The sequence below is a fragment of the Melitaea cinxia genome, chromosome 13 (genome assembly GCF_905220565.1).
Source record: "Melitaea cinxia chromosome 13, ilMelCinx1.1, whole genome shotgun sequence".
NCBI classification, from domain to species: domain Eukaryota; kingdom Metazoa; phylum Arthropoda; class Insecta; order Lepidoptera; family Nymphalidae; genus Melitaea; species Melitaea cinxia.
In genome coordinates this window covers 12805353-12819284 of record NC_059406.1, presented here as the reverse complement: position 1 = coordinate 12819284, position 13932 = coordinate 12805353, and the positions used below count along the sequence as shown (strand labels likewise).

Here is a 13932-nt window from a genome sequence, read left to right as displayed (position 1 = left end):
AAAAAATCTGTTGTAATTAAGTCATTATTTCGTTACTTAACCAGACGCGGAAAATTATCCACTTCAAAAAGTAACATTATCTAGACATCACTATAGAAGTACAGGAATGGCGGGATTATATAAGTTGAAACTTATACATACATACGCAGCAAAGCAAAAACAATGTGATATGTCTATATTCAGCCATCTGTTATTTATTTTAAAAACTAACAAAAAAAAGAAATAAGGAAAAAAGAATAAAATATGATTAAAACAATACAATAATAATAAGGACACCAATATGAAACTAGCGAGACAACAAGGACCAGAATATTTATCCGCATCAATTTTTTCATCTCAATTTTTTTTTATACCACTAGTTCGGCAAACAAGCGTACGGCTCACCTGATTGTAAGCGATTACCGTAGCTTATAGACGCCTGCAACACCAGAAGCAACGCAAGCGCGTTGCCGAACCAATCCCCAATCCCCCCCAGGAGCTCTGGTCACCTTACTCACCAACAGGAACACAATACTGCTTGAAAGCAGTATTTTTTAGCTGTGATCTTCTGTAAGGTCGAGGTACTACACCAGTCGGGCTGCTCCATATTTTGAGCAAGAAATTCCTGCTGTGCCCTACCAATTTTAACAGACAGAATAATTCAAAGTACAACTATTACTACCTGTCAGTTGAACGTAGCACGTACCTCAATTTACAATTTTAAATGACTAACACTTTTCAAAACGCATCCCTAACAAAAAAACGTCATTTTTGTAATGGATGTCACGGACTGCAACTCTACAAGTGCTCTACAGACATTCGAATTATATTCTACACCTTGCTATCGCAAAATCCACCATATTGCCTTTAAAATAAGATCGCTTAAGCGTTACCAGATAAGTATGCAATCGAGGGACGACACCGCGAGTGCAACACATTAGCGACATGACTCGAAGTGAGAAAATTACACGGAAATTATTATGTTGAGTTTCGCGCTTTTAGTGTCAGTCTTTTTTTAAGATGTACGATTTGTTTTGATATCTATAATGGGCTGGTTTGTTTTTAACAGATGTTGATGTTTGTTTCATTTATTTTTGTTTTCGTTTTAATTTTACGGAACTTAAGCGATTGTTATTTTGAAACTCCGATATTTTAGCGACGTTACAGGCGCAATAGGTAAGTCACGTGTGAGTCAAAAATGTTCATTAGTGACATGGTAGTGACATGGTGGTGTGACATCCACTGGTGGACATAGTAAAAGTTAAAAACTTATTTTTTCAGACCAAATATTATTAGAAGCTATAAAATTTTTAGTTTAGTTATTTTTGTTTATTTATATACGAGTTATTAAAAATATTAATAATACAAAAACATCCAAATTATCTCAATATTAAGCAACAAATCTACAAAGTAAACAGGGTCAAAGATCTTTTATCGAAGTTTCACTTAAAAATATTTACTTCATTATTATTTATATACTTACAGAATATTTTTAGCAATTAAGTATAACATAATTTAAAAGTTGTATATCAGACCATTATCCGTTCGCCTTCATAACAAAATAATTATTTCACTAAAATTACGCTTTGAATGTCTACTGAATATAGATTTACAACATTTTCAACAAATTGTTGAGGTTGTGGAGGTGTCCGCAAGTTTGATGTCTGTTCGTAACAAATGTTTGTAAGGTTATGTAGGCATTCTTTAGCCTGAGCTACCCTCCAGGCCATGGAACCTTTTCCTAATGAACACCATTTCAAACTATACTACCTAAAAATAATTTATTACAACTTGGGATATTTACAAAATCTATACTGATATTATAAAGCTGAAGAGTTTTTGTTTGTTTGTTTGAACGCGCTAATCTCGGAAACTACTAGTCCGATTTGTAAAATTATTTTAGTGTTAGATAGCCCATTTATCGAGGAAGGTTATAGGCTATATATCATCACGCTAAGACCAAAAGGAGCGGAGCACCAATGAAGAATGTTTCAAAATCGGGGATTCTTTTTTCCTTTTGAGAGCTTGCGTGCACTGTGAAAACAGTCAAAGTTTCGCAAAAATCATGTATGACAAAATTGATCCTCTTTAAAAGTTCTAAAAAAGTCCGTGACAGCTATCTTTTAAGGTTGGCACACTATAACCTTTTTTATGCTAACCAAGTTCGTTCTAAAATAATGCATTATTTGCGAAGATGTTTTTATAAACATGATATCCCTTATCTAAATAAATACGTTATTCGTTACAAGTATTTAATTAAAACAAAATAGCCTTTTATATAATTCGATTTCAATGAGTATCTCAGGAGATATAGCAGTTTTAAAATAACATCGCAGCAATATAATGATCAAGTATTGCGCGCGCCTCTGTTCCACGCGGACGAAGTCGCGCACAGAAGCTAGTAAATAATAATTTGATTCCAGGTATCTTATTGAATCCGTCCAAATTTTACAACTACCAAAATAAAATAGATTTACATCATATTAATCTAATATTAACCCTATTGATATTATAAGCAAAGCCTTGATTAAAGCGATCTGCCAAAACGTTAGATTCAGCGAGTGAAGATGAAGGAGAACCTGACAACGCTAGCATTAAAGCTTGTCTTCGATAGAAACTAATTATTGGTATAATTATGAGATATAAAAAACTTCTTAGTTAATGCAAAATTTCACCAAGCTGAACTTAAAACTTTCTCTTGATTTTAATGGAGATAGTTTTAAAACCTCCACCAATATTTAGTATCAATATTTTTTCATGTACAATAATAACATTAAAAATATCTTAATAAATCCTAACATCCGCATCCGCATCGCATCTGCATCCGCGAATGTCTACCCTTAAAAATTCCCATCCACATCTGCACCCGCGGATGTTAAAATTTGAATTGAATTGATCGTATCCCTTCAACAGACCTTTTAACATGCGTTCTTTGTATTAGACTTAATTGGACCTTAGACTTTATCTAGGACATAGGATTTAATATTTAACACCTGTATCTTGAACTGCGCAGTATCAACTCCTACGCCGATAGAATATAAATAATTAACTCTAATTGATTGCGTAACTGCAATCGTTAGTGACAAACACATTTTCCATTAGCTTATGTACATAATTATTATCTATATGTTTCGTTAGTATTTTTAACAAAATTATAACGCAAACGAATTGATCAATAAATATATGCATATATAATGTCTACCTAAATAAACTGGCAGCTACCTCAAACACGGTGATTGAAGTTGCCTACTTTAGTGAAAATGTGTTTGTATTAGACATATAACAAAAAAATACAAAACTAACGTATCCCTTATATTTATTTACATTGATAATAGACAGTAGAAAATAATCAAAAACACACATAAATTCATTAGAATAAGATATATTGTTTACTTCTAAAAGTAAAAACGATAATTATAGGAGTTTATACGAGTATATTACTTAAGTCCTAACTGTTTTCTAAACGTGTCTAGGAAAGAATTCATAATTCTTGTTATTATTATCATACTTCCCAAGTATATATGTGTAGTCTTTCGACTAAATTGGAAGCTCCTTTTCTATATTCGCAGGGCGCGGGCGTAGGTTATACTCGCACCCTTTACAATACTATGTAGGTAGTACTTAAAATGATTATAACAAAATTGTAATGCGATCCGATCCAATCTATCGTGTGGCATAGGGAGTAACTCAGAGCAGTGCCTAGGACTTGCGACCCAGGTGTAGGTTTAAGGAGATCTCCTTTGAGATGCGCATCAACGCTCACCTTCACTGCTCGAGTTATCCGCCATAATATGTAACAATTAATTCGTATGCACAAATTAATTATCGAATGAGTCTAGGTTAAGCTACTAGCAGGATACAACAAATGTATCGTGCCAAGCCAGAGCCGAGACTGCCTTAGCCGAGGTGACACCGTTCGTTTTATACATGTCAGAACAATTCGAGTAATATAATAAATGAGGGTAGGTGACTATCGAACGATGTGCTAGGTGGCGCGATCGTTGCATCTGTTGTTTAATAATTCCTTTCTAATTGCGTAAGACAGCGCTAATGCCGACACGGCCATCCTGCTAGCACACGCCCTCGTGTGATAGTCAGCCTGGAGTAGAAGAAAGAGCCACAACAGTGCCTTGTACCACTCAGTCAAACTCAACGTAAAAGGGGAAAGTAGACAAACTCTACGCTCTAAACTTAAGTTATTCGAAGAACTTTACAAGAATCTCAATCATAACTAATCACTACAGATAAATACCACAGCCATGTACCATCGACGTCATCGCAACCAATACTATAGACTTCGACAACAAGTTACAACCAAACTTACAGAAATGCCCGAGTAAATACCTCTAACACCATGGCTCTCTAGCCGAAGAGCAATCAAATTACTATCTCACAACAACGGTCTCCATTGACCACGACCTTCGCCAGAGTTAAACTCACATCGCTCACCCACGGACCTGAGTCTGACAAGTTACACGTCCTCGTGTTTATCTTTGTGTTGTAATGTGCCCTTCGGAGGTTGAACGCTGCACACGTCCACGCGCCGCTCGCTGCGTGCTGCACCGGCTTCACTGTTGATAGAAGCGGTCGACAATACAAGCGGCTATCGGGCAACATCAGCTATGTAACGTCTAAAATAGCTAGCTAAACCCTGACAATCGCATGACCTCGTGCGTTCATGTCGTGCATCCGCCAACTCGGCGCTACTCCTCCCGACCTATACAACAGTAACGAGTGACTTTAATAACTGTTCGGCTATTCCTGACCAAAACGCTGAGACCGTAATGCACTAGCGGGTCGGGCGTACTAGGCCCCTTCATCCCTTCCTAACATAGCGTGGCCCGGGCGTACGTGGCCCCTTCGACCAGCTTACCAACCGTGGGTCGGGCGTGCTAGGCCCCTTCGCCCCCACTCTATAGCGTGGCCCGGGCGTACAAGGCCCCTTCAACCAGCTAACAACCGTGGGTCGGGCGTGCTAGGCCCCTTCGCCCCCACTCTATAGCGTGGCCCGGGCGTACAAGGCCCCTTCAACCAGCTTACCAACCGTGGGTCGGGCGTGCTAGGCCCCTTCACCCTCACTCTGTAGCGTGGCCCGGGCGTACAAGGCCCCTTCAACCAGCTACCCATGGCCCGGGCGTACAAAGCCCGTCCAACCAGCTTACTAACCGATAAGAATATTACAGAACGACCGAAAAGAACTAAAATACCGATGTACCCACTAATAAAAGAAAATAAAACGATGATCGATGTACCCACTAATCACCGCCAAATATTGCAACTAACTTGCACACTAGCTAAAAACAGATGTATCGTCAGGTGGGCCTATAACTTCAGCTACTTTTTGAAATAGCTTCCACACCGGAAGCGAAGAGAAACATTTCTTCGTTCAATGTAACTAACTGAATTAGTTAAATTTTGAAAGTGGGGGTGGATCTTATCCCGCTTCTGATGTAGTCTTTCGACTAAATTGGAAGCTCCTTTTCTATATTCGCAGGGCGCGGGCGTAGGTTATACTCGCACCCTTTACAATACTATGTAGGTAGTACTTAAAATGATTATAACAAAATTGTAATGCGATCCGATCCAATCTATCGTGTGGCATAGGGAGTAACTCAGAGCAGTGCCTAGGACTTGCGACCCAGGTGTAGGTTTAAGGAGATCTCCTTTGAGATGCGCATCAACGCTCACCTTCACTGCTCGAGTTATCCGCCATAATATGTAACAATTAATTCGTATGCACAAATTAATTATCGAATGAGTCTAGGTTAAACTACTAGCAGGATACAACAAATGTATCGTGCCAAGCCAGAGCCAAGACTGCCAAGAAGCTGCAATACTGGTTCCCTAACATCACTACTATCAACTTTCCATGGTAATATATGTAGATACATAGGCTTCTAGTTCTTTATTAGTGTTTATAATAAACCTGTAAGACGTTCAGTTTTGCACATTAAAGGTAAAAAATTGTAATAGGGTCTATCTCTATAATCGATACTGAAGGCCAAACTGTATTTTTGTGTATGCCTTTATCTCGGCCAAGCATCATGCAAACACTACTGTACTAAATAAAACTTAAGAGGCTACCCTACCTCAGCTCGAATTCAGGTTTCACCCGTACTAAATACACATGAGAATTGAGAGCGCTTGGTTGTTCATCACGCGAATTATATGTATTTTCTCCCCACAAACATTATCAATAGTTATTTTTTAAAAAACGCAACATATAAAATGTTCGTCATACTTATTTCAATTACCATGCTTAATCTCAAGTCCATAACTTCTATATTTACTGAGATATTAAGGTTTTAATACAAAAATAGAGGTAACTTTGCGATTTTTTTCTATCGAGAAAATTTTATGGAATCGTATTTTCGAAACATATGAAAGATAGTTTATGTCCTGAACTTTACCATACATAAATTTCAAACTTAAATATTCAGTAGTTTGGAAGATATGGACATCCTGCCGAGTGGAAAATAAGCAATTTGAGGTAGGGTACACTCTTAATGTATATAATTTTAAACTAAAACTATAAGTATAAAATTTTTAGGTCACTCGGTCGTTTACCTTAAAATTGACATCGGTGTCATATCAACGTGGTAGAAAGTCATAATCACTATGGGTGCAATTCATGTGTTTGGGGTTTTGTTTTAGTTTTTTTTTTTTTGTAGTTGTATTTGTGTTATAAGAATTGTCTAAGTAGAATTGTTTTATGGGTCAAATTGTTACCTGAAATAAAGAAATTATTATAGTTTTATTGTTATATATATAAAGGATGACAAAATCATATTACAAGTATTTAGGTAGGTACACAAAATCATTCCATTCGGTCTACGGCAAACAAGGAAGAAGATGATTATTATAAGATTTATTAAACAGAAATGTCTAAGTTATATTTTTATATACTTTCTCCACAAACACATGATTGATGTATGGAAACAAACAAAAAAAAACTGTGTTTCATAGAATTGTTTATAAACAGATAGAATAAATAGATAAAAGAAGATAACCTCTACAATCGACACTCGATGTGGTCTACTCACGTGGGTCTACTCAGTACTCAATTTGTTGATTATATTATCTTGAAAACTAGCTTTCTGCTCGCGGCTAGCCCGCGAAAATTACACGATTTTGGCTGTCGTTATAATTATAGCCTATTTCACTGTGATAAAGATAACTACTGAATATTTAAAATCGGTCTAGTAGATACTAGCTATCGAAAATCATTAGTAAAAGTTTGTTTAAAATAACAATAAATGATTTTTATAGAAGTTTTTCTTAGTTGATGATTATTTCATATTTTATACTTATTTTACTTTAATATTTTTAATGAATATTAAAAAATATTAAATAAGGATACTTAACGTAAAATAAATTTACGATATGTAAGTTTAGTACATTATCATTATTTTTATTATTTAATAAGAAATTTCATAGTTTATTTATTCATTTGTTTTTTTTTTTAAAGTGAAATAAAACGATTATACTTATTAAAATATTATTTATTTTTGTGCGTTCACAAATTACATGTTTTATAAATGGTATCGATAAATGTATTTTTTCCCGTCTTGAAATCAATACTTCTTTATTTCTCAGTCTCGTGAATAACCTGAGGCTTGAACTCCAAATCCAAAACCTTTTTAAGACTCTCCGCGTACATATCCAATCTCTGTGTCATATAATAGCAACGACGATCTCTTATCTGTCTGTTCATATTCAGATCCATTACAGCAATTAATAAACCATCCCTCGTACGAGAAAGCCCTGGGCAGCGAACACCATCGGGACCGCAGAAGTAACTGGACCCATAAAAGAGCCCTAAATCCTTGTGAGCCGGTTTGCCATCTGCTGAAGTGAATTCGTTAGGGAACTCCTCATACCCAACTCGGTTGATAGCTGCCGTGAAGTAACAATTCGTTATCGCAGCGTTTCTGGCTTCAACGTTCCACATATACTCGCTTCCAGCTTCGGCAGCAATAGTTGCTGATGGATTGAATACGATTTCAGCGCCGTTCTGTCCAAACATCATCCAGTTCAAGACGTGGTGACGCCCGAAACAAATATTAACGGCTATTTTACCATATCTTGTTGCGAAAACTGGATGACCCGTGTTACCTTCCATATAGTAATTCGATTCATTAAAGTCACCGACTCGTGGAATGTGATTCTTACGGTGTTTGCCAATAACGTTACCCGTGTCGCTTATGACGACAGCGGTGTTCCATAGAATGTCTCCGTGATTTTCATCCCTCTCGAGGATCGATGAAATTATTACCATGGAGTACTTAACGGCGAGTTCACGGAGAAAGCGAGTTGTCGGCCCATTTTCCGCAGATTCGGCGAATTCACACCAAGGCATTTTCTCTCGTGTACAAAATGCAAATGGCATGTTCCATAATTCTTGGAAACAAAGAATGTTGACGCCCTCTTGACCGGCTACGTCGATAATCTTCTTAACTTTAGCGAGGATTGCATTTTTTTGTTCGTTAATTGGACGGTCGGTTGAAACGCCGATCGAGTGCTGGATGATGCCTACCTTGACGATCCTCGGTGGCCTTGTTGATTCTTTTTTCGCAGGAAAAGCGTATGCAGCTATGTCGAAATTGTTATCCTTAGCTGCAGCAATAGAAGTCTCCTTAATTGGAACTTCTAGATGGTCCTTGCGACCGTAGTACATCCTATTAAATTCATCCAGATCTCGCCCACTCAGGTTGTTATTAATTATGGCTTCAAGGCTGTGCGTTTCTCCGTCCATGGTTATAGATTACCGGTCGCTATCGAGTCAGCGTCAACAACTGATCATTCTCGATCGTTCCCGGCTTTAAATAGCCACACCGGTTGTACAGCATGAATAAAAGACGATAGTTACTGTTTGTTTTTGTTTATTATTACATATCCCGCCGACCTTAGACCTTAAGTGATAAATTCAAACAATAATGAGGGAGAATTATTTGGTTTATCATGGTAAACAAAATAGAGATACGTGACCAAATGGGTCTATAAAGTCATATGCACAATTCTTCATAAATAACATAATATAAACGCAGAATTATATTATTTTTATATTATTTTTTTCTAGCTGTGTCCGCGACTTCGTCCGCATGGAATTTAACAAAATAATTATTGTTCAATGCGCAGAGTTGTAAAATGGATATATAGATATGATTAGCCTAAGTTACTTCTTATTACATCAAATATCTGCCAGTGAAAGTCCCGTGAAAATCGGTCCAGCCGTTTCAAAGATTAGCTGGAACAAACAGACAGACAGACAAAAATTGTAAAAAATGTTATTTTGGTATATGTACCATGTACGCATCCATATTTTAAATTTGCATTTATTAAAAAGCGGTTATTTTAATATTAAAAACAAACACTTATTTGTTTTATTTATTATGTATAGATAACAGACAAAAAAATGTATTAACAGAATTACGGAACCTTAAAACATTAAATTATATTTTACTTGTTTTATCTATGCTACAACTGATACCAAGCAGTATAACGAGTCTTTACATATATGTAAATGGCTTAAAGTACCGCAGCTTACTTGGTCAATACATCAAGTTTCCAGTCCCCGTTGACCATTAAAATTATATCTATTTATAGTTTGTACATAGAACCAGTGCATACCAATTGATACTTACTCAACATTACGTAATTATTACGCTATCAGAGAGATAACAACATGAATAGTTTCGATGATTTATTAAAACATCATTTAAATAAAGAACAAATAAAACAATTCAACAAAATATATTATGGAAGAGAAGAACATTGTGTAATAAAATTGAAAGAATCGACGAAAGCTGAAATTGCGGACGGAAATTTCGAAGTATCGGGTTATTCTTTCGCTGCAGCAAAAGAAGAGTTTAGGAAACCTAATATTTTGAGGTTAGGCCTAATACAGCATTCAATTGTGTTGCCAACTAATCAACCGATAAAGAACCAGAGACAAGCCATTTTCAATAAGATTGAGAGGATTATTAAGGTAGCTGCATCTGAAGGTGTGCGTATCCTTTGCTTGCAAGAAACGTGGTCGATGCCTTTTTTCTTATGCACGGGTGAAAAGAAAAAATGGAAGGAATTCGCAGAATCAGCTTCAAATGGACCAAGTACAACTTTTCTGAGTAAATTGGCCAAAGAATATGAAATGGTAATCATATCACCGATATTGGAAAGAGACGAAGATGATAAATGGTGGAATACAGCTGTGGTAATTGACGAAGAAGGAAATTATATGGGCAAACATCGAAAGAATCACTTGCCCAGTGTAGGCAGCTTTAGTGAAACCGCCTATTATGAACCTGGCAACCTAGGTCATCCAGTGTTCTGTACAAAATATGGAAACATTGCTGTGAACATCTGCTATGGACGTCATCAATCATTAAACTGGTTGATGTTTGCTCTGAATGGAGCACAGATTGTCTTCAATCCTGCAGCAACTATTGCTGAGTTCGGAGAATCATTTTGGGGGATCGAAGCACGTGCTGCTGCCGTTGCTAATCACTACTTTACCTGTAGTATCAATAGAGTTGGTACGGAAGAGTTTGTTGTTAATAAAGATATAAAAGTAAGAACATATTATGGTTCCAGTTACGTTACTGCACCTGATGGTAGTAGGACACCTGGTCTTCCTAAAGACAAAGACGGTCTTCTTATGGTTGCAGTAGATTTAAATTTGTGCCGTCAAGTCAAAGACCAATGGGGATTCAATACAACTGCTCGCTTAGATATGTATGCAAAAGAACTTGCTAAGAATAATATGAAATAAAGTTGTTAACAAAGGATTTCAAAATTGTTTCGTTCGTTTTATACAATGTTTATTGCTTCTAATCATTGCATTTTTTATTTAGTACAAACTCCACTTCACATATAAAAAAATTAAATTTCTATTACGGAATGTCTTCTAAAACTGAAGGTAATTTTAATAATTTGCTTATATTACGTTTTTATTAAAACTCTTTAAAATTATTTTACGAAAATTCTAAGTGGCAACATTGAGATTGTATCCTAAAATAAATAGAGCGAAAGACTTGTATCGCTCTCAATAAATTAAACAAATCCTAATTAAACAAAGAAGCTCATATTTGTATAAGCTTCTTGAATTAAACTAATCAACTTAACGCAGTAACGTTCCATACAATATCAACTAAACTAAACTCAAACAATATTTTTGTTTTTTATTAAAGTATTATTTTTGTTTATCAAGTTTAAACTTTATAAACTGACATAAAAATTAAAAATTGATGTGTCCAGTTATATATATATATATATATATATATATATATATATATATATATATATATATATACATCTACTTCCATTGGTTAACAATTGCTTATCTTAATAATCATCATATTAGACATATTTATTCAATGACCACATAGAGATAATAATATTAGTAGCTTATCCTAATATAAAACAAGATTTTTCAGGTTTATTACGCTTTTTCAAAGTACTAATAATTAAATTTAAAGCTCTTCAAAAATTAGTTGAGTATTGCCATTTCATACATTTTTATTTACACTTGTATTTCATAGTGTTTCTCTCATGTTTCTCTCTATATCTGTGCACGGTCGATGATATGTCATTTTTCGTTTTCGAAAATTACAATTTTGTTTTTTAATAAGTGTTGAACACGCATTAAATAATAAGGTTTAGAACAAAAATATTATAAAAGTGAAAATGGTGAGTGAATATTACTAGATCTGCTTTTGTAATATGAGTAAACCTCTATGCTTATTATATTTACCGGCTATATTTTAGCGTCACGAACAATGTAAAAACTTGTGACATATTCTAATAATTAAATAATTGTAAATAATATACGACTACCATTAGGTAATTAACGAGTGATAAATCATTTCAATGTTTATGTTACAACAAAGAGTTAAATGAATACGAAGGCAGTCATTGTATCCGTTTTTTCTTACTTTTCCAGTCAATCTTAGCTTACAATGGAGGAGCGGTGGTCGCAATGAAGGGTAAGGACTGCGTGGCCATTGCCACAGACAAGCGCTACGGTATACAAGCTCAAACAGTATCGACAAATTTTCCAAAGGTCTATCAGATGGGACCCACACTTTTTGTCGGTCTCCCCGGCTTGGCTACCGACACACAGACAGTCTATCAGAGACTTAAATTCAGGTAAATTTGATCATTTTAACGATTAGGGAACTATTTTTTATATTTGTATATATTATAGCTCTTACATGATGCATTTGTATTTAACATTGCCATTAACAGTATGCTTTTTTCTTCTAATTATTGAGGTGAGGTGAAAATTTTATCGACACTACTATAAAGATCAGACGAATTCATCATTAAATGTTTCTTTAAATTTCTTTCTAGAATGAACCTCTATGAGCTGAAAGAAAATAGGATAATGAGGCCCAAGACATTCTCAGCGATGCTCTCAAACTTGCTTTATGAGAGACGTTTTGGACCCTACTTCATTGAGCCAGTGATTGCTGGTTTGGATCCCCTAGATAACACACCTTACGTCTGCAATATGGATCTGGTAATAAAGCTGTACATTTACAATTTACTTATTATAAATCTGTAAAACTATACAAATGAGTTAAACATTAATTCAAAAAAGTTAGTCATCATCCCATCTACGATATTTATAAATTTATCATGGTACACCTTTTTATTTTTAAATTACTTTCAAATTAGGATATATTCAACTGCTTTTTTTATTTTTAATTTTTTGTTTGTTAGATTGGCTGCCCTAATGAGCCTGAAGACTTTGTAGTGTCAGGCACTTGTACAGACCAGTTGTATGGTATGTGTGAAGCTTTATGGGAGCCTGACCTAAAGCCAGATGAACTTTTTGAAACTATTTCACAGGTAAGATTTTTTTCGCATATGAATCTAGATACTACTGGAACTACATCTTTAATTGCAGATTTTTGTCATATTGTTATAGATAGTATATCATGTTGTATAAATATGATAATAAAGTAGAAGAAATTTGCAATACATATCCGTTGTGTAACTTTACTTGTGTTTAACTCTTAAAGTCTACTAGAAGTATAAAACAAGTTTGTTCAAGTCATGTGATAATTCGGACTATTTATCTATACAAATAAATAAAATCGTAGTGTCCGTTTGTAATATTAAAATAACCCATTTTTACTAAATGTATTTGGATGTATACACCCATACATATACCAAAAACAATCTTTTTGTATCTGTCTTTCTGTTTGTTATGGCTAATCTCTGAAACGGCTCGACCTATTTTGACAGAACTGGGAGATAGCTGATGTAAAAAGAAGTTACTTAAGCTACTTTTATTTTAGAAATTTATTTATTTTATAACTTGTTGTGTGCAAAGCTAGTTGTTAAATATTAATTAAATGCATATTACATTATAATATTGTATATTGTGTGTCCCAATGCAACTGTCTATCTCGTATAGCCATCCCTTATATAACAATATATTTTGTAAGAATACTTTTAATGGTTAAATTGTAGTATTTGATATATTGTAAGTGGAGATATCTGGAAGCCTATAAAAGGAGTACATAACTTATGTAGCGGAACCATAAACAAAATAAACAGACTGGACAGTAAAATAAAATGTAGTCTTCTAAATTCGAGCACTTCAACTTTTTATTGAGGTAGCCAGAAGAATATATTTTGCTCTAGAGCACCCCGTGTGTGATGTTCCTAAACCTTACAGAAGATCACAGCTAAATAACACTGCTTTCAAGTAGCATTGTGACCTGGTCATATTAAAAAAAATAGCAACCAGTACTCAAATATAACTGCTTACATTCCAGGCTTTAGTAAATGCAGCAGACCGTGATGCTATATCTGGTTGGGGTGCAGTGGTATACATAATTGAGAAGGATAAGATCACCGAAAAGCATGTCAAGACTAGAATGGATTAGGGTTATTGTATTACGATATATGCTTTATAAATAAACTATCAAAAATAACAGTTTT

General features: G+C 35.0%; 3 protein-coding genes across 3 annotated transcripts; 2 read left to right on the top strand and 1 right to left on the bottom strand.

Moving 5' to 3' along the window:
* Positions 1-7465: 7465 nt before the first annotated feature.
* LOC123659121 (beta-ureidopropionase-like) lies at positions 7466-8805 on the bottom strand. The gene has a single exon (XM_045594380.1). The coding sequence runs from the start codon at positions 8732-8734 to the stop codon at positions 7565-7567; it is 1170 nt and encodes a 389-aa protein (XP_045450336.1). The 5' UTR covers positions 8735-8805; the 3' UTR covers positions 7466-7564.
* A 683-nt stretch (positions 8806-9488) lies between these two features.
* On the top strand, positions 9489-10766 carry LOC123659055 (beta-ureidopropionase-like). The gene is made up of 2 exons (XM_045594326.1): positions 9489-10350; positions 10737-10766. The coding sequence occupies exons 1-2, from the start codon at positions 9665-9667 to the stop codon at positions 10738-10740; spliced, it is 690 nt and encodes a 229-aa protein (XP_045450282.1). The 5' UTR covers positions 9489-9664; the 3' UTR covers positions 10741-10766.
* Positions 10767-11511: 745 nt separating this feature from the next.
* On the top strand, positions 11512-13925 carry LOC123659106 (proteasome subunit beta type-3). Its single transcript, XM_045594368.1, has 5 exons — positions 11512-11667; positions 11921-12126; positions 12331-12499; positions 12703-12831; positions 13767-13925. The coding sequence occupies exons 1-5, from the start codon at positions 11665-11667 to the stop codon at positions 13875-13877; spliced, it is 618 nt and encodes a 205-aa protein (XP_045450324.1). The 5' UTR covers positions 11512-11664; the 3' UTR covers positions 13878-13925.
* Positions 13926-13932: the final 7 nt, after the last annotated feature.

Coding starts and splice junctions, on each gene's coding strand:
- LOC123659121 (XM_045594380.1), bottom strand. CDS start 8,734: ATGGACGGAGAAACGCACAGCCTTGAAGCCATAATTAATAACAACCTG.
- LOC123659055 (XM_045594326.1), top strand. CDS start 9,665: ATGAATAGTTTCGATGATTTATTAAAACATCATTTAAATAAAGAACAA.
- LOC123659106 (XM_045594368.1), top strand. Junction 12,127..12,330: donor TATCAGAGACTTAAATTCAG/GTAAATTTGATC, acceptor ATTTCTTTCTAG/AATGAACCTCTATGAGCTGA. Junction 12,500..12,702: donor ACGTCTGCAATATGGATCTG/GTAATAAAGCTG, acceptor TTTGTTTGTTAG/ATTGGCTGCCCTAATGAGCC.